Consider the following 23,923-nt stretch of genomic DNA (forward strand, 5'->3'; position numbering starts at 1 on the left):
GACGACACCATTTTAAACATACTTTTACCAGAGGTTCACCCTTTACGTTGGCGATGGTGACACTGTCCACCTCAATTGTGTTTTTAAATTTTTTAAAGACCATTGATCTTTTTTCTTTAACTCTATTTAATATCTTTATTTGTAAATTGGACTATTTTGGTTTAGCATGATTCCTTTTTACATGTTTTAATAAGTTTACTTTTTTACCGGTTATTTGACGCAGATAATCCAGTTGCTTTGCGCCAATAAACGCTAAACAACCAACCAAGTTTAACAAATCTGAATTAATACAAGAATAACATGTTACTGCGAATGTTATTTATAGCACAAATTACGTATCCATTACTATTTCTTACTCTATTTGACAAAGGTCAAGAGTAATTCCGCAATAATCCACATCTGGATTAAAACATTCAGGTCATTACGGTAATACACGCAACAATGTTGCAAAAACTCGATAAAAACATGCAACCGACCCCGTTTAAAACATCCCTTTGTGAATACTGTCTATGGTAAACTGTTCAGTTGTAAAGAAGGGGGTGGGCTGATAATAATTCCACTGTACTAGCAGAAGGTCACAAGTGAAGATAAAAACGAATACTTTCAGAGCACATTGAGCTTATTTTTTCTATATGGCAAAAATGTAGTTAACAGTGTAACAGTTACTGCCCTTGCTACCAAACATCGTGGTAGTGGTTGGTGACCAGGTAATAGTGGAATAATTTCTGCAGACCGGAAGCATATTGAACAACTAGATTGACATCCAAATATGCATCACGGAGTGTTACTGTCATGTATAACTTTTTGTTTAAGCCTACTTAAGTGCTACAGCGTTATAAAATGAAATCTGTTTGTTCACAACCAAACATGTTAATACTTCAATGATGAATTAATACATATGTATTCGCACTATATTAAAACTGTATATGTATTTGTTTCAGCTTCGGTAGTAAAAGAGCTTCGTTGTCAACAGGAATTATTTTCAACAATGCAATGAGCATGTTCAGCTCGCCTAACAACACAAGTCGTCATGGCCTCCCACCTTCAAAATACAACACTATATCTCCTGGAAAACGACCACTTTCTTCTATGTCGCCAACAATTGTAATAGATGGTGACGGGAACGTAAGACTTGTAATAGGGGGGACAGGTGGCGCCAAAATTATTTCGGGAGCTGCACTCGTAAGTTTTTGTGTTTTTGTTTCGTTTGACACTCTAAAAAAACCAGATTTAAATGGAAGATTTAAAACAATTTTTTTTTCAGAATTACGTCTGCGATAGTTTGTTCCTAATTCATATGTGCAAACACGTTTTCCAGTATTAACTTTAGCTACACTATGTAACAAAATTTTTTACTTCTTCTCGAGCGTATAACGAAAACATGATGGGAGACTATATTTGGGGGCTGATACATGAGAGTGATTTACATTAGTCACAAATCTCGAAAAATTACTCACTTCTAAACATCTTTGTTCATTTTTGTATAACTTTAGTATAAATACATGTAAATCTTGATTCATGTTTTATTCAGACTTCATGTAAATAAAATTGTACAAATTTGCCCTTTTTACATAGAAAATAGGTTAATTTCTAAATTTCATTATGCACATCACAAAAGCAAAGTTTGAAGGGAATAATGACCATTTTCTATACTTTTACAACAAAAGCACTTATGAAATAACGCATACTATTCAAGAACAAAATTTTTGTTGTATAGTGTTATCCATTTTTTACTTCAAAATTTTTGTATAACAGACGTTTATGTACCCCCTCCCCCCAACAAATTGGGTTTCAAAAGTTGGTCACTTCTTATAGGAACATGTTGTGATTTTGTAAGTAAAGAATTTTTGGTGATTTATTAAACATAACAGTGGTTTTTGTGATTGTGTATTTTTTCAGGTTAGTGCACTAAACTTATGGGCAGGAAAATCCATCAAAGAAGCCATCTGTTCCCGACGTCTCCACCACCAGCTACTTCCCAATATAGCTGAATACGAATCTGGTTTCCCCCAGGTAAGGAAATAAGTAATGTGGGATAAAAAACAAAGTAAACATTTTAACATTATGCTTTCCTTCAACATTAACATGTTTAGACCTCCTCCTGAGTTACGTGAAACTGAGGAATAACTTTATCAATATTCCTTTAACGATCGTCCTCCCGCTACAATCAGGGGTGCGTTTCCCCTCGGTGGACTAAGCAGATACCCCGATGTGGCTTTGCTATAACACGCACACATCACCTAGCGAGTAGTATGCAGCTGTCCGATTACTGTTTGTGGTAACCTTCCCACCAAGGACCTATTGTCCACTGTTCAGGACCCCAACTCCCACCACCACGCAACGTGTATGACTACCCGCCTAACACAGAGGTGACGTGACAAAACTGGATAAAAACAAACAATGTTCGTGAAACGTGCCTCGCAAAGTGTAACCACAATGTTTGTTTCACAACCCAAGAAATATCTCCCGCCAAAAACAAATCGCGAAACAGTTCTCGGAGGTTACGATAAGAGGATGTCCTAAATACAAGGATATCAAAACTGGGATCTACGATGTACACAATAACTTAAAGGATACTGAAATAAACACTACGAGAAAACCGCCACTAGTACCCATACCAATAGCACACGATATACTTACGTAAAGGCAGTACGACTACAACTATTAAATAAAGACACGAACGATTAAAACATACAACAACAAAAAACGTAATCACAAAGTCAGCCAAGATGTATTTTTGAAACAGAAACAAGTCCCATCTTTTGAAGCAATTAAAAATACATTCTTAGATTTCATAGGACGGAACAGAAATCTTCAAAACGTTTTCACACATTTTAATAAAAATAGTTAAATAATAACGCTTTATACGTGTTATTCCACACAGAATACATGGATTCTTGAACCCGAATACTACACGATTGATTAGGAAAACCTAAAACCATTCCGCAGCTCTATCTATACCGGCCATAGGATAACATTCATGGATGTAAATCTGAGAAGGAAATGATAAATAGAAAGTAAAATAAAAAAATATTAAAAGGCTCAATTAAAATAATGGTCAAGGAGGAGGTCACTAAACCCCCCAACCCTCCCAGGCCTACAAGACCTAAAGCCCGACACCGAGACAGAAACTTATAATAAGTTGACTGTCTTTATTTATAGCAACCACCATACACAAAAAAGGCATCATAGATAAACGTAGGCCCAGAAGAAATTAGGAAAACAAAAACGAAAAATGAGCGAAATTAGTGAATTCTGTATAATGTCAGTTATGTTATATCTGCTGTACCCAGTGCCGGTGAGAGGTTAAGGCACTCGACTCGTAATCTGAGGGTTGCAGGTTCGAATCCCTAACACACTAAACATGCTCGCCCTTTCAGCCGTGGGGGCGTTATAATGTTACGATTAATCCCACTATTCGTTGGTAAAGAGTACCCCAAGAGTTTGTGGTGGGTGGTGATGACTAGCTGCTTTCCCTCTAGTCTTACACTGCTAAATTAGAGACGGCTAGTGCAGATAGCTCTCGTGTAGCTTTGCGTGAAATTCAAAAACAAAAACAAACAATTTTACTGAAATAATATCGTTGTTTTGAGCGAAATTCTAAACAAATCATACCAGTGCCAATGAGGTTGAATACTAGACCTCTTCATGCCACCTTGGATACGACAAATATAGTAGTAGTGGTGTGGGTGCTTGTAGTCGGGTAGAAAATCCTACATAATTGTTTAGAATTCTACCACACAATCCTTTACAAGATATGATGTAGAAAGCATTACTTAATCAGCTGCGTTACTGTCTCCACCTATAGATATCTACACACTTATAAATAGACTTAAATAATGGATATTTAAGGTAGGTGTTCGATGCTGTTGGAGAGCGATTACAACTCTACGTTATGAACAGGTTATTACTTTATTCTGCACTTGAGCCCCAATCACAACATAAACATAATAGAAATATAGTGATTTCAAAGAAGTGAGTTATCTAAAACATATTGTGAAAACAAGTACAAAAGTGTATTAAATTCCCAACCATGAATCTGATTTTTACACCAACTAAAATTCTAAATTCGAATAATTTATTTTAATTACAATACAGTTTGTTTGTTAAAAACCAAAAAAACGTAGCAATCTTATTTGCCTGGTTATTACTTGTTTATCAAGCTATAATCTGTATACGTATGCCATTATCTTCCACGTGAATGGATTTTTAAATTTAATAAATTAATTGGATACATCAAACCTTTTGTCATGTAATATATGCTACGTATTATAATTTACTCCAGAAGAGCCTACAGTTTATTACGTTAACTATTATGATTTCAAATAGCCAATAACTGAATAAAATTGTAATTTGAATTTAGAAGTTAATTAAATGTCGAAATGTATCAATTTTATTATATTTGACAACAAAATTGAAATAATTTTCTTTCTTAATATAAATATTTTAATATACAAACAATACACTGAATAATAATGGTTATTACAAATTTACATTCAAAGATTTTACAAAATTATAAACAATATTCAGTGTTTATCTGGTCTGGAAGTGAATATTTTATCGACGGTTCACGATGAGCGAATTAATTTCAAGTTGATATCGGTACAGTTCACTTATCGGGTTAACTAGCTTGTTCTTCATCGACCACACGTGAGTTTTGTTGTTTTTGTTTTGTTTTGATTTTTACTACTGAAGTTAAATAATGTCTTTGTAAAAATACTAATGTCCGATGTGAATCCGCTAAAGTTAAACGGTTTGTAATGTTAGTTTCTAGAAATTTCCGTTAAGGCAACAACAGTGGTATTTATATACCCAAATAGTGCATTGTTGATTCTTACACTCAGAATCTTCTTCAGATTTAGTGACTAGGCGGGAATTACGTAGTCCACATTTAGCAATACAAGCTGCATGTATTTCTGTATATAGATTTTACTGAAACAAGCATAGATATTAAAATACATCATATATAATAGAAAATCCATCACATGTAAAGTCAATATAACTAGTCTGTTGTCAGACGGATATAATTTAAACTGGTCCGGCATTTAGGGATGGTTGACTCTCAACCTGCGTTCCGTAAGTCCTCATCCCACCAATCATGCTTGCCATTTTAGTTGTGAGAGAGTTATAATGTGATGGTCAATCCCACTCTTCGTTTGTAAAAGAGTAACCCAAGAGTTGGTGGTGGATAGTGATGACTAGCTGCCTTCCCTCTAGCTTTACACTGCTAAATTAGGGATGGCTAGCGCGGATAGCCCTCGTGTAGCTTTGCGCGAAATTCAGAAACAAATAAATAAGGATTTTACGAGATTTACTCAATATGATAGGGAGTAATTGACCAACGGGTTTTATAAAATAGGGTTAAAATGAATTTTGAGAACATTCCCCATACTTCATTGTGTTTAGTACAAACGTTACGTTGGAGAGAGAGTTGAATACCGACTGAGAACATTGCCTCTAAGTATAAACTGTTACAAAACATATCATTCATGAGGTTGCAGAAATTCGTACAGCTGTTAGTCAATGTTTATTGGCTGCACATTGCTTTTTGTGCTAGTGATATTTTACTTTACTATTCACCTACCTTAGATAATTCGTAGCGCTATGTCAAATACCTCACATCTGCAGAAATATCTACAGATGCATTTGAGATCTTCCGTGATTTCAGAAAAATAAAATGAAAGCTGGATGGATATGTGTGGTACGTACACGCTAACCCATCCGTAAGCCTGAAACCACTTGTATCATTTATAACGTTTATACATAATAGGTACCGCTGTGCTTGACAGCAAGGAAAGGAGGGAAGCACACATTCATCCACAAGGTTGAAGGATGATATTCGTGAAAAAATAAGTTTTTAATTTAATTTCCGTAATATATGTGGCGCTTAGCGAAGCCCATCAAGTTCAAGATTATTTGAAGATGTGCTTAATAAAATATTATGAAAGTTTTATAATAATTTTAATCCAACGAATATAAATTGTTTATAATAGTAATAATATAATAAAACTAGTGTAAAGAACTGCAGGCTAAGACTTATAAAATGAGCGATTTTTCTATGTATGATAGAATGATTAGCGGAGTTAATGCAGGTATGACTGTTGTTTTTTCAGGCACATTGTGCATCTGTATTAAGAGTGAAAAACTGCGTCTTTTGGAACAATGAAATATAATTTACGTTCTAAAACCAGGTCTACTGGAATATCTCATAACAATCTTTTTCCTTACTAAAAACTTCGTTTTGTTCTTTTAATCGTGATAGAATTTTAGTGTTTTTTATGCCACGTATTGTTGTTATTGAATCTGTAATCACTAATTGTAGATTTATAGGTAATTTAATGCAACATAAACGGTTCAGAATGATGTAATATAATGGTAATCAAGCTATTTCCTGTACTAACAGTTAGGTATTCAATTATTCAATAGAACTTATGTCATTGTGTTTTGTGGTTAATTTGGTAGGAGACGCTAGAGGGACTTCAGCAGAGAGGACATAACTTAGAAGAAAGGGACAGTTTTAGTTCTGCTATTATGGGAATTGTTGGAGATAAAGATGGTAAACTGGATGCTAGCGCTGACTGTGGACGAGTAGGAGGGACCACTGATGGATTCTAGAGGCACATCTTTTAGTCTATCCGATTAAAAATATTGCACTAATTGACGTGATTCGGAAAAACAGACAAGGCTTACAAGTGAAAGATACTGAAATGCTTCCACATTCTTGTGCACAGGGTGTTTACAAAAATCGTCAGGGCAGCTGTGGTTTCCGTCGCCAGAAAATCGGGTGCTATAAAATAACGTTATTTGCATCCATCAACAGAGAGAGATCTTTTGTAATCGTTCAGCTATAGACTATTCAAATATTCTTCACGTTAATTAGTGGGAATCGAACCACTCTTCTCTGCGATTGTAGCAACTGTTCTACGAACTTAATTCAAAGATCGAACTGTGACTAAGATGTATGAAAGTCAGTTTAATTTGGGTAATCCAGAGCATAAATGTTTGTACAAGTTAGAGGCATTCTTTGTTTCGTTAAATGTCATTTTATTCCAAGGTAGTGGATATCTAAATAGGAACAAAAGTTATTTATTTTAAAGGAATTATTTATCATTGTCTTGTATGTTAGCATTATAAAGTGTATTAGCAGCTCGGGTATCAAACAGATCTCTTAATAATTATTAGCCGGTTATAGTATTTATAAGTGAGGGAAGTTGTGTACCTAAGAATCGCCATGAATTGTATCATAAACTTGTATACGATAACCTATCACCCGAGAGTTTTCGAAGTGGGAGGGGAGGGCTTTCTTTTTCAGGGGTAATTTGAATGTTCTTGTCATAAGTTTTCTCGCCTCATTCTATAGTAAATATTCCTTTACGCTTGGATCCCCTACATTGTTTCTCATAAACATGAATGTCGAAGCTACTTCCATCATGTCTATCGTGCTTTCCAGTTTAGTTTACTTATTTCTTTAATAAAGTTGGGGGCGCGAATTTACGTTTTTTTTTTCATCACATTCTAAATTATCTTAACCCCTTTTCATAGTCTTTTTTTTGGGGGGCATCACGTTTTCTATAACAAGACTCGAAGATTCCGACCCTATACCATCTTTGCCCCACACAGATTTCGACTATCATATTAACAATAAATGATTATCCGGCGATATTAAATAGTTTCTCTTCTCTGCACTGTGTTGGTAAAGGCCGGGTTATTTTGTGTTTGATCTTTTAACATTCAGGACCATTATTTTATTGGAAGGTGAACATAAGTTATATTTGGTGATCTTAGATTATTTATTGTAGTTATTTAAGAATCTTGGCAGCTCTTCTGCTAGCATTATATTATTTCATATATTTTGTTTGTTTCGATTGCTTTTAAAGTATTTAAAACTACGTTAATCAAAAACCTCAAGTGTTATCTTTTCCTACAAACTAATAGTCATTACCTAGCCTTAATTAAACAACCACAAGTAACTGACTGCGAGATGCACTGTGTAATATGCTGTCATATGGTTTGTATACAAGTTCGTTAAATCAAGTAAAAAACTAATTCTTAAATTTACTTTCCAAAATTAGACTACTGTAACGTAGTGTTCTAATTTAATAGTTAAATTGAAGGTGTTTAACATGCAATTTTCTTGTATTTATAATAAATTTTTAAACTTTTATATCGCGAATATACTGTCATTACCATTACTGAAATGGGATGTTAACGTCCTCTATTTAAAAATATTTACATAAATTTCTCAAGTATTTTCAGGTTAGTAATTTATTATACAAAAACGTATTTTGAACAACGTTATTAAAACAAAAAAAAATTAAATTTCTTTCCTATACTAGCTCTCTAAACAGATAACTAATCTTAAATAGAGAAACTATTTTTATGCAGTATCTAGTTGTGAACATGTAAGACTACTACAAATACATAGCTTTCACCTAACAGTTATTGAAGTAAACCGAAAAGGATTTTATAGAAACCATGAAACATTAACACTTTCACTGCCAACAGTTACTGTTTTAACTAAAATTTAAAATTAGGATGTTTAAGGCAACCTTTTATTTATAAATAGGCTGTTAAAATAATGATCAAATTTACGTTGCTAAGGATTTCATGTGTCACACCTGTGCTCCAATACTTTATGCATTTATACAAAAAGATTTAAGAAAAGACAAGTTAACATTGGTCCCAAATCTTAATATTTTGTTTGTTTTAATTTCCTGAACGTGTTATCGTTGTGGGAGAAACCTCTGATTGTTTACTTTTTTTTTTAAACTTTAGCTCGATATTAGAACACTTGCCTAGTTTAAATGCAAACGCTTTTGCAACCACACGTAGTATTTATCTTAATATTATAATTGTATTTTGTTAAGTTAATTTTTGTTATTGGAAGAAGTTTTAATAAATTGGTTATCCTCGACCGAAAACACTCTATTAAGAGATTCATTACATATTTAGGGGTGGGTATTACTTCAACCAACTATTTTTCTGAAGAACATCTAAATAGTTGTTTTTTTTTAATAAAGAAAAGCATCAACGGGTGGGAGGGGTGTATTTTATTGGATATTTATAGAGATTTCCTTTGTTTTGGAAAATCGCGTGAAGCTACACGAGGGCTACCTGCGCCAGCCATCCCTAATTTAGCAGTATAAGACTAGAGGGAAGGTAGCTAGTCATCACCACCCACCGCCAATTCTTGGGCTCTTCTTTTATCAACGAATAGTGTGATTGACCGTAAATTTATAACGCCTCCACGGCTGAAAGGGCGAGCATGTTTGGTGTAATGGAGATTCGAACCCGCGACCCTCGGATTACGAGTTGAGTCTCATATATATATATATATATGAGAGAGAGAGAATTTTTACAAAAATCTAGGAAAGTTAGAAAAAAATTATTCCTTAGAAGGTTTATTATTGGAAATAGGTAATTATACACTTTTTAAAGAAATATAACTGGAGATCTGGAAATATCGAGCTAAAACCAAATTAATAATCTAGTTTATATAAAATAATAATCTAGAGATGTGAGTAGAAAAGTAGCCAGAATATTAGACGGTCAATATATTGTTTAATATAGAAGTTATGAAGTGTTTGGGAAAGTACTATGGATATTTAAAGTTTATATAATGAATGGTATGAAATATTATTAGAAAATTGAAATGAATGAAATACACCCTAACTGAAATTCATAAGATAAAAATCTAACCCGCTAGGAGCCAGTGTTTTATTTTGGAGGTGTAGTAGGTTCATAATCAAACAGTAATTTCCGCGTTTTTTAATTTCTCTAACCCTAAAACTTGTATTTGTGTATATTTACTAAATCATACTTTCAAGTTGTACCGTTTCAAACATAAACCACCAGAAACAAAACCGACGCTGTTGTCAGGAAACTTTAGATATTACGGTTGTAATACTATAATATTGCAAAATTCAGCCTGTTTAACTAAAGTTTTACTCGATACCTTGGAGAAAAAGTATATTATTGACAAATTATTTAATTTTTAAGTCAGTCCTATGATTAACAGGGTCTCGCTGTCAGTCAATGAAAAAACAAACAAACTGCAAACATGTTTATTTGAAAGAAAACACTTCAAAAACAGCAGCAATAAATAAAATCGTAAAAATTACACAAGAATCGTAAACTCAAATTCTCGTTCCAAATGAGAAACTACATATATTTGCATAACTTCCACTGTCACCTATTAGTGCGGGTGTAATTATCTTCACACACACACACACAAACACTAATTGTAGTTCAGAAAACACTTCTACTGTTGTTTACGTAATTTAAAAACAGAAACAAAGTGAAACTGTGCTCGAACCTACACATTTGAAGGTTACTGCGTTTTCTTTATTAAACCAGTCAGACATTTTCGATTTGAGGATGTATGTTACAGAATTTTATAATAATCGCTATTTCTTTTCAGTTTTCTTAGTAAAGACATTACGAGATAACTATTATTGGACCTGATTTCTAACGTGTTGCTGACTGTTTTTACTTATGAAGTACAATATTAAGATAAAACTATTTTCTTACAGTTAGAAACAGCAACGATAACTATTATTTCAGCTAGCCTACTTTCCATACGTTTCCTAACTCTTCCTTCTTCAAATAATTTTCCATTTGCAGGAATATTTGAGTCTGAGTATTGATAAAATAATATACACTGTGCTATTGTTACATATTTGGACATTTTAATAAAACACCCATTCCTATTGGCTGGACAGCCACATCACGAGATGCACTCCGCTTGATTATTACATTAAATATACTGTAATGTTTCAAACAATAAAAATTTTTAATTCACGGTTTAGTTGAAACACACATTAGCGTTCCTTCCAAAAATTAAGATATTTAATTTCTAAAACTTTACTTCTTTAACTTAAACCACATTCTTCCCTTTTGTATTTTTCTCGAAGCTGCTTCAGAATTTGATTGAAAATTCTTCTGTTCTTCGCTATGAATGGTTGTCTAAATTTGTTTCTATCGAACATTTTGATTCCAGGGGCGTGGACAAGGAAGGCGTCGTCCAAGATATGAATATCATATCCCAAGTAACAGAGCTCGTGGGTCTAAAGATAAAAATATATCGACACATTCACTTTACTCAAATTTTCTACAACTTAGATAAAAATTTATCATTTGAAAAATGTTAACATGGTTTATTCTATTTCAGTTTATTTAGCATAACGCTATCCAATGGGCTATCTAGGCCATGCCTACCGTATGTATAGAAACACCACTTTTAACATTGCCTCAGTTGGTTCAACGAATAGGCCTATTTATTTCATGGTATTTATGGCTAACGCAAACGATGAAAGAAACTTAAGTTTTATTTTTACGACTTTGATTTTATTCACAATTACACTCGTGGTTGTGTTTTCTCGCGATTTTTCTCCAGTTCGAACAGACAGACGTTTAGCTGCTATAGTCACAACCCAACTAATAATCAAAACAAACAAAACTTCGCAGGTATTTAAGTTTGAACATTTTCGTGCTCCAAAGGAAACTGGAGACAAAAACGTAAACCTGGAGTAGTCGGAAAGCGTTTGTTCGAGTTCGGCATTTTTTTGTTGGTGGACAAAAGATAAATCTAAAGTATTAATTTCGCACTTTTTTATTAGAAATTTGTAACAGACTAAAAGGATAAACAACAAACTCCTATCAGATGATACTTAAAAGACCTATCATGTTCCTCTAAACTCTGTTAAAGAATTGCAATATATTTGTTGATCAATAAATGATTTTCAGTTTGTTAGATTATTTTAACACATGATTCACCTCATCTCTACATTGACAGCATGTTTCTTTTCTGAAGCACGTGATGATAAATTCCATTGTAATGCGGTGTACATTACCGGGTTATATGCAAAGTAGTGTGAAAAGCAAAACAAAAACAAACTTTCTTGTAAAACAACATATTTGCATCAAATTCTGAATGTTAAGCTGTTATCTCATCTGTACGGAATTGTTTGGTTGAAACCTCTAACAGGATGCTGTCATAGTAGATGTCTGTTCAAGAGAACAAGAAACAGGCCCTGGTAAAGCTGTCATAGTAGATGTCTGTTCAAGAGAACAAGAAACAGGCCCTGGTAAAGCTATCAAATTGAATGTCATCTTCTAATGGATAGACTTGACAAAACCGTTAACATGACACGAACATCACGAGAGATCAACTTGTTTTCGCTTTCAGTTTCATAAGTAAATTGTACACGAGACTGTTATTGTTAACATACCGTAGAAACATTATGTAAAACTTGACACCATATCATCGATGTACTCACCCAATCTTGGTGGCTTTTGGGACCAGTATACCTCCCACTATCATTCTGACCGTTAAGATGGTCATAGAATACCATATAGTTGGTTCTAAGGCCAAGTTAAAGAGTGTGTTCAAATTATGATTGAATAGCGTTACTAGATATACTTGTCAACATTAAGTCATATCACTAGTGAGGGGAAAAAATATTTTAAATCTATTCAAGTAAAATATCTCAATAAAACAGAACAAAAAGGTATATTAGAAGAGAGTAAGGCTCGAGTGGCAGGCATTCTTAAATAGTCCCTAATCGAAATAATGATCCAAAAGGAATCTTTCCATCAACAGTGAACATATGGACGACGCTTGCTGACGCTCCCAAGGGCAATTATATATATATATATATATATATATTACGTTTGTTTTATGAATTTGGAAATACAGACCGGGTTTTTAATATGTCAATAGGATTTCTCCATCGAGTATTTAAAGCTTTAACTGCTTGCATGTTTGGTTCTCCTAGTTTGCTCCAAGGTTCACCGGCTATCTTCTCTCTCTCTCTCCTGATTTCCTTGTTCGCACATTAAGAAACAATTCTTAACCCGAAATCTACTTTGGAGTATTGAAAAAGTCTTGTTGAATAAAAAGGTATGCAATGTTACGAAGCATTACTACAAAAGAAATATACATAATAGAGTAATAAGTCATAAAATCAGCAAGCCAAAATCCTGTTATCATATGATGCGAAACGGAGTCTTTTGACGCTCCCATTAAACAAAGGAAAATATCCTACGAATAGTCAAGAGAGTAGAATGTAGTACACGTGTCACACGTAAATCAAGGTGCAGAGCTTATTGCTACAGCGCATGACCACATATACTGTATGGTTTTGTTGCAAGCACAGGTAACACAGAATCGTGTACCTTCAAACTTTTTTCGTATCTATAATCCGCCTCTTCTGCCCTAAGCTTAACAACACCAATATAGCACAGCAAGTTGCCCCGGCACGGCCTGGTGGGTTAAGGCGTTCGACTCATAATCTGAGAGTCGCAGGTTCGAATCCCCGTCGCACCAAACATGCTCACTCTTTCAGCCTTGAGGGCATTATAATGTTACGGTAAATCCCACTATTCATTGGCAAAAGAGTAGCCCAAGAGTTGGCGGTGGGTGGTGATGACTAGTTGCCTTTCCTCTAGTCTTACACTGCTAAAGTAGGTGCGGCTAGCGCAGATAGTCCTCGTTTAGCTTTGCGCGAAATTAAAAACAAACAAACAAACAAACTAGCGCAGCAAGTCCCAAGGTTAATTTTAGAATTTTGTCTAGAAACTGTTATATCTTAAAACTTCTAACCAAATTTGTATTTAAATACCGACATTCTTACATATTACAATATCCCAGCAAACTTGGGTTGCCCCAGAATCCAGCTTTCCAGTTACCCCGAAATCTTTAAACCGATTTTGTAGCTTTATTTAGTAACGCAGACCTGAAGTTTAACACATTTCTTTACTTATCCATGCGTTTCTTCTGCATTCCACTGACCTTCCTTTGGTGGGGGGGATTTATTGAATATTTTTATTTACTGGGTTGAAGTAATTTGCTACACCTTATTCTATTCTTTTCCCTTGTATTTTCAGTTATCCAATCTTCTCATGTTGAACTGTTCATTCATTCCTCGTTTCTATGATTTCCTTTACCAGCCCATTAGAAGCGCCTCCTTTATCAAGTTGTCATCCTATTATACATCTTTAATAGTTTATTTAAAACATATTTCATGTCTTTTACCTTCAAATACTCTTCTTTAAGACCCCACCACCAATCTAGAAGATAGAGGAATATTACTGTAAAAGCAACTTAAACACTTCAGGCACTGCCCATTATAGTGTCACCTTATCTGTTCCGTTTAACGGGGATAACAATCCGAGAAAAACAAGGCAAAAAGAAAAAGCCAAATACAAGGACTTCATAGCTAAAAAATAAAAAGTGTTGGTATCTTAACTCGAAGATAATAATAGTATTGTCTTGGTATAATTTACAGCTGACTGGTAAGATTACTTTATCGCTAATGATAATAGCAAACCCAAGCGGTGGCCTGATATAATATCGTAAGGCAGCGTCTGAGCGATGTGATCGCGGGTTTTATTTAAGTACAGATCGTCTCGAAGTCAAAATTAATATTTCCATTTTTCCTCTGTAGTAAGGTGGCATTTCATCTTGTTGCATTTATGGTAGCTGTTATTTTATAATATTTGTTACAATTTCACTGTTTTGGTTGTTGTTAAGCGCAAAGCTACTAATAGGGTATGTGAACTGTGTCCACCACAGGTATGGAAACTTACTTTTAGCATGCCCATTTATCATTGGGGGGGGGGATTTATATTTGTAGTAGAGAATAAACAATATCAAATATTTTTACAAAAATATAATACTTAATATAGCTCATGTTGGAATATATCCACAGCCTGTCGTTTTTACCACCAACAGCATAGCAATAATTTTACAGCGGTTCCGAGTTACGAATAACCTCTTAAAAAGAGGTCAGAGTTTAACCTGACCCTCTCTGGTCACCCTCGTCTGATCTAAATAACGATACAGAGAAGTCGATCGACTAAATATTCTTCTAAGTCGGAAAGAAATTTTCAAGTTTGGTGCGACGGAGAATCGAACCAGCGACCCTCAGATTACGAGTCGAACGCCTTAACCCACCTGGCCATGCCGGGCCAGCCTTCTTTAATCGAAGTCTAACTGTATAGCCGTATGTTTCAAGAGAGATCACCATGTGATATTATAAATATTAAAATTCTAGTCTTCAGTACTGAAAGAAAGCATGTAAAGGGACAGAATTCCAGTTAAATGTTGGACAATGTTAACTGGTGAATCATTAGTGGCTAAATTATTACTTTGCAAATTAAACAACAGATGGCCATGTTAAGAGGTGTGAAATTCTCCTTAATGTTACTATATAATTAAACCACACATGGCAATGTTAACAGGTGTGAAATCCTCCTTAATGTTACTGTATACTTTCTCACTCCAATCGAATAAATTTGGTGGAGGGGGGTCAGAGAAAGTTACACCTACATTTGTGTTTCAAGATATCTTGCAGAAAACCAGTCTTGTGTTATACTAATTAGTTTAGTTGTATTAGCAAATACCGATATCTGAACCGTATGTATGCGATGCGTCACTTCAAGAACTTTCCTTATCTATAACAAACTCAGTAATACATGTACATCGAAAGAGATGTGCCATTACGTGACCTGGTAACTAACTTATCACGGAGCGAACAACGAATAAAGTTAACAGCCTACATTTCCATGTTTAATTTCTACCATGTAAAGAAGGTAGTAGTTATTTAACTTCGAGGGAACCATGATGACAGTCAATAGCTTTTGTCATGTCATACAGTCAGTGTGCGCTGTGGAGTTAAGTTGTAACATTATATTTATCTCACAGAGGAATCACTAAAAATAGAAGACAAAAAGAAAGTGATGCGTCATTCACTCATTAAACAAAACCAAATACAACTTTTAATCACACTAAGTTTACCTTAAATTTAAAGCAACTCAACGTTTCCGAACTTTGATGATACATTTGTCTCTGCTACAATTTCATGGCCCACTACTCGAACTGTGTTTAACGTTTGACGACTACCGAGACTATAATTATAGCATAATCATTTTTTTTTCATAGTAAATTATTACTTTTATACGTTTACAGCGTACGGCAAGCAACATCCACGGACAAACAGTATGTCATAGATTGCTTAGGGGTTTTGCTGTACTGGTTAACAATGTGCTTGGAGTTTCGTGGAAAAAGGGGTGGGATGGAGAAATACGTGCGTACTACTACCCCACAGCGCCGAAATATATGCAGTAGATGGATTCAGATGTAGGATCGGAAATTCCAGAAACATTGGCTTCTAGCCGCAGTTGTAAGTGCAGACTTTTTCGTCAAATCTTAGTGGTATTTTTTTATGCTGCTAATTTTACTTGAACAAATATATTTTCAACAGAACCTACACAACCTACAAGAACCGGTACTTTAGGAGACACCATACGAGATAAAAATACAGTTATTTAAACTCGAATATTATACATTTCCGAATAAGTAAATTAATAAAACTTAACAAAATAGTCACTCACAGAAATAAGTAAAACTTAAATGGTTTCTTTGTATACAAAAATAAGGAAACCGTTCCGGTTACTCGTATGCCAAAGGAACAGAATAAAACTTTTTGTCTATTGTTGTGCAACAAACTTCTATCGTAGTTGTACTCTCGACGTGGTGGTTAAAATGCTCGACTGAAACTCATAAGGTTGAACCTACAATATGCCATTGAACATGAAATGAATTTACATAAGAGGTGCTTTGAGAATAGCTGTATAAATAAGATCTTCTGCCTGAATCTTAATGCCTGATCTGGTTATTCAATTTATATGACATACACGTAGCGATTTATAAAAGTTATGTTACTCATACGGATACCAGTCCACCAGCCTTTAGTTGATAATGGCCAAATGTGCAAGTAGCTGTATAGCTACAATATTAATACAGAGGCGCAAGTAGTTATGTAAATACAATATAAAATGTGTAAAACAGTTATATTTAAATATTATGTATTTCGTTAGTACTTTGTCATAGTGTTTATTGAAATGGACAAGAATACAGTTTCTATCGGAACTGGAATATTATGTTAGTTTTAAGAGCAAGTTTTATGGTCTTTTGGAGTCCTAATGGTCACTTCGAATTGTTTTTATTTGAACGTTTATAGAAATTGTAAGAAAAAGCGCGTAGCCATTACAGACAAGTAAAAAAAAAAAAAAAAAGAGAGAGAGAAACATTTTAAGATGAAAGAAAAATTACACAACAAAAATGTACTAGTTTTTGGACAACAACTCTCTCGTTTCTCTCTATTTAAAATAAATTTTAAGAAAATATTGTTTCTACTTACAACTTGCATTTTATTTTGCTTTCCGTTCCACGTCAGTCTCTCATCAAATAATGGTTCGTTATTGGTTCCGATGAAAAACGGTTCCCAGCCGTATCTTACCGCTTTTACAGTTGTCATAAAAATCTTCAAAGTGATTGGTGAGCCTTTAGTTACTAACCAACGATTCAAATCTGGGATTCGATGACATACGTCACAGACGTATTGATGAAAAGATATGGCATCTTTCCGCTTCATAAGAGCACGTAAATCTTCTTTTCTTGTTGGTGGTTGTATTCCTGACCTGACCTCAAAAACAGGTAACACGAAAACCTGGCGTTTTGTCGTGAAGTTTGAACTTCCGTTTTTCACGTTCTCCACAAGACGAAGAAATCGAGGAATTATGTTCTCGCTAGGATACAACTCAACATCTGAAGCGAACACGTAATGTGTTTTAGCGTTTAATCTTGCGACGTTTCTGGCTACGTTAATAGGGTAAGGTAGATTATTAAGTCGAACGTAAGTCTCTCCTTTCGACAAAGGTTTAGATTTACAATTAATGGAAAATAGTTGATTCTTTGAATGTGACGAAACCTTTTTCTTCATCAAATTCAGAGATAATTTTAATAACGAACTTTCCGGCGGATGCATCTGATCATAAAGAAAATGCCACGTGACCCACTGCCGGACACATTCGTGACCACAACGTCGGAGATACTCGATATTTTCTAGCGCAAATTTCAAATCATCACCGGGAGCATAAATTGCAACTGACACGGGACCTTGCCATCGACGACAAAGTTCCTCTACGTGGTATTCGAACCCTGTGGTAGCTTGGGTAGTTAAAGTCACGCTGTTGTTGAAACCAGTCGTATTCTCGGCTTTATAAACCACTTCCAGTATACAATACCCACTTCGAGGTTTTCCGAAACATTTTTTTTTCCTGTTTTCCTTCCAACCATTAACTTTTTTTTTTCTCTTTAATTTCTTCCTTTGATTCTTAACTCTGAATGACATCGAATTACCACTTTTATATGATACATCTGAAGAAACTCCAACCAATTCGGAAATATTCTTATCCTTAATATTATTTATCCTCGTCACCAGACCAGTTTTCAAGTTACTAATTCTCAGTCCGATGTCTCGAATGTCCATGGATTCCATTGTGAACCCTACAGTGTGGCCGACCACAAAATACAAGATAGCGAGAAGACAAACACATATCGCTGTCTTCAATACACGTTTCACTAGTCTTCTAATGTTTTTACTGCTGATGAGCATCGAAACGGCGAGGTATTAATAAAACATTCAGTAATGTCTCCGAAGAATCAGCTCTGAAAAAAACATGAACATGTTTTGTTTGTGACATAAGTAACATTGTTGCAACGACCTTTTTAAGAATATTTATTTAAAAACTTAAGAATTCAGTCCAATTATGGTAAGCGATTTATTTCTTCAAGTTTTAGAACTTCTATAACTTCCACCTAATTAACGATATGTGTAACATCACAAATAATTTCTCAATAACAATTACACATATTTGATAAGGTTCCTGGTAAGTACAAAATGCTAAACACAAAATATAAAAGTTAGTGCTAAGCTAACTGGGTTACTAAAAATCAATTAATGATTTTTTTTTTATAAAACGAGATATTATTTACATAGGCTTGGCATAGCCTAGCGCGTTAAGGCGTGCACTTCGTAATCTGAGGCTCGCGGGTTCGCGCCCGAGTCGCGCCAAACATGCTCGCCCTCCCAGCTGTGGGGGCGTTATAATGTGACCGTCAATCCCACTATTAGTTGGTAAAAGAGTAGCCCAAGAGTTGGCGGTGGGTGGTAATGACTAGCTGCCTTCCCTCTGGTATTACACTGCTAAATTAGGGACGGCTAGCACAGATAGCCCTCGAGTAGCTTTGTGCGAAATTCCAAAACATCGTTTCACGGACTGTCAAGTTCTAGTTATAAGTTATTCACAGGTAACAACATTAAAGTTAAAAAAAGAAATTTCTGGAACCACATTGTGGAAATTTAGCAACCACATCAATGCTGCATGACGTGTCCGGACTGTTGGTCACACAAGTGCTGATGAAAATGAATCAAAGGTCTAACCTCACTTACTAATTGTTTCCGAGTTACACAAAACTTCTTTTCCACAGAATTCATTGTGTTTCAGTAAGATTTTTTAAAAAAATATTTTGTTTGCTTTGTTACGAATTTCGCGTAACGCTACACGAGGGTTATCTGCGCTAACCGTCTCTAATTTACCGGTGTAGGACTAGAGGGAAGGCAGCTTGTCATCACCACCCACTGCCAACTCTTGGGCTACTCTTTTACCAACGGATAGTGAGATTGATCGTCACATTATAACGCCAACACGGCTGAGAGGGCGAGCATGTTTGGTGTGACGGGGATTCGAACTCGTGACCCTGAAATTACGAGTCGAGTGCCTTAACAGCTTGGCCATTCGAGCATAATATTTTATCGTTTCACATGTGATAGTGGCACAGTGGTATGTCTGCGGACTTACACACTAAAAACCGGGTTTCGATATCCGTGGTGGGCAGAGCACAATACCCCATTGAGTAGCTTTATGCTTAATTCCAAACAAACTAACAAACAAACACGTATGATAATCCTTCTCCCACAATGAAAACAGTGACATCTGTATCTAATACGAGTGAAATAGATATTTCACAGTTGAATACACTAACACGAAGGGATAACTTCGCTACCTGTCCCCAGTTAAGAAGCAATCGACAAAAAGGAAGGCAGCAAGTAATACCACCACCAAAAATTATTGGGCTGCGAAAAGTGGAACTATTCATCACGTTATAACGTCCCCATGGCTGAGAGGACGTTTTCTGTGAGAGGATTCAAACCCACGGCCCGCAGACTTCGAGCGGAGTGTCCAAACCACCAGGAAACGTCAGGTTATCCCAATGCAAAAAATACTCAAGTTTTGGGTAGATGTGTGAAAAAAGTCTATGTAACTGATACCTTACATCTAATATTATAATAAATTTATTGTTTGTTTGGAACATTCATATTTTTTAACATTATTGACTGACTTTATACAACCTTAAAAACAACGCAATGTATCGTACCATTTCGAAAAAATGACTCCTAATGCACGAACATATTGATGGTTTAATTTCTTAAAGCAACATTTATACGTGCTGTTTTATAATGAATTGATGTGTTAAACAAAACTGTATTTCAAAAAATCTTTAACCCAACCACAAAAATTAAACTATATACTTGTAGATGTTTTCTACAAAACGAACACAGCCACTTCTGCATCTTTGTACTTAAACACAGAAGACGTGATTTTGACGCACGTGTCTCGAAACCAAGAAATAGGCACGGTTGCTTAGGTTATTAAAACAAAGCTGTAAAAGGAAAGTGAAAAGCATCAAAACAGTGAACGATACAGTTGGCGACAAAGAACTTTCAGCTGATACGTTCTACAAAATATAACCAACTTAGTAATGTAAGAAACAAGTGGATAGAACTCTTTCAAACACGGATGAAAATTTCAATTAGTAAAAACATATTTTTAAAGCAAAGCCATACTGGGCTAACTATCTGCTTTGTTCACCGAGAGGAATCGAACCCTGAACTTTTGCGACGACTTACCGTTGTGTTCATCGGGGAAAAAGGGGGGCTGGCGAAAAAGCAAACAGACTTGTACCAAAAAAGCGGGTTATTGTGTATATTTCCCCACTCAAATAATTCACCTACCATGTTAGGTTAAGAAGCACGTTAGAACATCTCCACAAAACGTATCAGATAAGCAAACATTTTAAACATTCTAGAATTTAATATTTAGATGTTACGTACATTTATATTATACACACACACACACACACACACACACACATGTACATATATATTACTCAAATGTTATCAAATAAGAGATAACAAATTAACATTTTCTAGGGAGACAACTTTTAGTTTAAATTTGTTTTAACACAAACACACATGTACACTTATAACTTATTTAAACTAAAAAACAACCCGTTCTTGATTTGCTTTTTTTAACACAATCATTCTTTATGATTTTACTTATTTTAACTTCATCAAAATGTAATTATTTTCACTGATATATATATATATAGTGTGTGTGTGTGAGTGTGTTAAATCTGTATTTAAAGCTTTAGTTCATAACATAGATTATTTGTTATAATTAGTTTATCCCATTTTGTATAGGTTGAGTAAAAGCAAATACTATCAGGGGTTCGGAAAATCGTGGTAGCAATTGTTACCGGGGTTTTCTTAATGTGAAGTTAATTAAAAATTGTACACCTATTGAAAATTCGTCTATACGTTCAGGTGAATAATTACAGAGAAAAAAAACATTTAAGGTAATGAAATCTCTTCCTAGAATAGATAAATAATTGTATTTAGTAAAATATTCAAAATACCTGTTTGTAGGAGGTGCAACAAAGCGTCGTGTATTAAAAAATGAAATTAAATATTACGATGATTGAAGAAAATCCTTACAAAACGTTCTGGTTCATAACGTTAAAAATTAAGATAGCCATGTTCATACTTCACAATATGTGTTAGTAAACGAATACAAGAAAATTTATACATAATTACAATATGCAAAACTGCCTATGACTTAATACGAATAATCACTAAAAAGAACTAATGTTTACACGATTATGTACATGTACAAATCAATGCAAGTCTACACTTGACGGAATGTAAGTAAACACGAATATAAATAAATGTAATTCTTTTGTTTATTCCTTACACTTAAGATTTTATGAAAGTTATTCGTCGTTGCAATAAACACATAAATCTATATAGTTAAACAGTTATGCACGTTAGCAACAAAAACTTGTAACAATATGTCATTAAACTACGTGATTATCGAAGCAACACAACATAAAAACTCAGAAAAGGAATAAAGATTAACTTGGTCTATTTATAAATTATTAGCTAAAGTTTTATTAATACTATTAATCAACATGGATTTCAACACAATTCTGTAACATTACATAACCTTAACGCTAATTGACTTACGAACCAGCTATCAATGTTAGATAATATACATTAAAAGCAAAATATGGCGTAAGAACCTTTTATAACTTTGGAGTGGGTAAGGCCTAACGGTATCGACTTTTGAACTTAACCGTTTTTATACCTCTATAAAACAACTCCTAAACACACAATATTCATCCTACGCGCAAACTATTATCACTAAAATTACAACTGTGTTAAATGATTACAAATGTGGATAAATTTCATTCTTGTACATTTTCATAAAAGACCGTATAAGTTGGTAAGTGCTTGTATATTACCGGGAGGCCATTAAAATCACTTCAATGTATGAGAAATTTAAAACATATTAATACAATATTAAATGTATACCACTTATTTAGATTAATTTATGTTTTTTTTTTCTTTTCACAACAACAATAAAATATTAATAAGAAAGCATTAGACTAATAAGATTTGAATATCGTACCACACAACATTCGTGATTTCTACGCAGCATCGTCTAATATTAACAAAACAAGCAATACGATTGGAAAGCTTATACTAAATATTTAAGAGAACCCAATTCATACAGACCACATTTCATCTCACCAAAATTTTCCGGAAATAATTACTAATTAAATACTAATTGTTATTATCGAGGAAGTCACACAATTTGTTGGTTTCTCTCTTCTTTTTTTTTTATACTCTGATAGAAACTAAATTATAAGTTTCCAACAAGCAGCAAGACAAATAATTTCCCTATCAAGAACTATTATCTTCTATTTACAATTTTCACACGTTGTAAACTGTATTAATATTAGTATCACATTACAGGCGAGATCAGTAACTATTCTGTATACTTATAAAACTAATTACATCAATTCACGCACTTTTTAAAGTCTCGTTCTTCAAGTAGGAATACGTGAATGCTTTAAAATCCAAAGCAAGACACGATTTACCATCTTTTAAGCTACAATGCACGATTCGCTATTATTAATCAGTGATGTAGAGAAACCCACTTGTTAAGAAATTTATATGCAAAAACGGCTCGTTTGGGTTGAGAAAATGTGTTCGCTCTTCTATGTAAAATATTTTCTCAACCCAAACGAGCCGTTTTTGCATATAGATTCGCTATTATTATTTATTATACATTTGAGGCGGGGTAGCGTTACCAAATTCGTATCACGGCTCACACTTTTTTGTCGATAGTAAAATCATTTAACAGTTTATTACATAAAGAATGCACAAAACAATATGCTAACAAAGTCCAAAACTTAGTTTTGGTAAGCCTAACATTCTTAACTCAGTAAAACTCTTGAGAATGTATTTTATATCAACGTTTATTAACATAGTGGGCCCTCATGTATTACAACGCCTTTTTTCTTTCCAAAATACAAACCACTTACTTTGTAGATTATCCCACGCCAATAACTGTAATCCTACACTGATTATTCCAACCAATTTATTATTTCTCTCGTTTTTCAGTTAACCTAACTCCCTCCTTCACCAACCTTCTTTTCAAGAAGCGTTGTGATTATGTTTGATCAAGTAAAGCATACCAATCACTAGATGTCGCACCCGGATGTGACATCAAACTGCCAAAGTTTTAACTTTATTCTTTTACAATTGACCTTTTTAAAACAAAATAATTTTTGTACGCAGTTATTTTTCAAGAATTGAAAAGTAGTGTTAAGCTAAAGTGAAGTTGGTTTGCAAAAAATTGATAAAACTTTTACTGATATCAATACGCGATA

General features: G+C 34.3%; 2 protein-coding genes across 8 annotated transcripts in view; one reads left to right on the forward strand and one right to left on the reverse strand.

Annotated features, from left to right (window-relative positions):
• The window catches only part of LOC143253403 (scoloptoxin SSD14-like), a 32,794-nt gene extending 24,621 nt beyond the window's left edge, over positions 1–8,173 (forward strand). For all 5 annotated transcript variants that reach the window (XM_076507237.1, XM_076507232.1, XM_076507234.1 and 2 more), the window contains 3 exons: positions 942–1,182; positions 1,900–2,013; positions 6,463–8,173. In XM_076507237.1, coding sequence (XP_076363352.1) covers positions 942–1,182; positions 1,900–2,013; positions 6,463–6,615 — 508 coding nt within the window. In that variant the 3' untranslated portion in view covers positions 6,616–8,173. The remainder of the gene's footprint in view (positions 1–941; positions 1,183–1,899; positions 2,014–6,462) is intronic.
• A 1,877-nt stretch (positions 8,174–10,050) lies between these two features.
• LOC143253405 (beta-1,4-glucuronyltransferase 1-like) lies at positions 10,051–23,726 on the reverse strand. 3 transcript variants are annotated; one of them, XM_076507242.1, is made up of 3 exons: positions 23,576–23,726; positions 17,205–18,514; positions 10,051–11,066 (listed from the first exon to the last, which is right to left on the reverse strand). In XM_076507242.1, exons 2-3 carry the CDS (start codon positions 18,459–18,461, stop codon positions 10,872–10,874), a joined length of 1,452 nt encoding a protein of 483 aa, XP_076363357.1. In that variant the 5' UTR covers positions 18,462–18,514; positions 23,576–23,726; the 3' UTR covers positions 10,051–10,871. The 3 variants fall into 3 exon arrangements, with proteins under 3 accessions (XP_076363357.1, XP_076363358.1, XP_076363359.1); XM_076507243.1 differs by lacking the exon at positions 23,576–23,726 and adding an exon at positions 23,060–23,168; XM_076507244.1 differs by lacking the exon at positions 23,576–23,726 and adding an exon at positions 22,764–22,950.
• Between the last annotated feature and the right edge of the window lie 197 nt (positions 23,727–23,923).

Source organism: Tachypleus tridentatus, chromosome 6 (genome assembly GCF_004210375.1).
Source record: "Tachypleus tridentatus isolate NWPU-2018 chromosome 6, ASM421037v1, whole genome shotgun sequence".
Taxonomy (NCBI): domain Eukaryota; kingdom Metazoa; phylum Arthropoda; class Merostomata; order Xiphosura; family Limulidae; genus Tachypleus; species Tachypleus tridentatus.

Bases quoted from the DNA above. Each gene is read 5' to 3' on its own strand.
- LOC143253405 (XM_076507242.1), bottom strand. From the start codon at position 18,461: ATGCTCATCAGCAGTAAAAACATTAGAAGACTAGTGAAACGTGTATTG. The intron at 11,067-17,204 runs GTAAGTAGAAAC...TTTTATCTTTAG, and splicing joins AGCAAAATAAAATGCAAGTT to ACCCACGAGCTCTGTTACTT.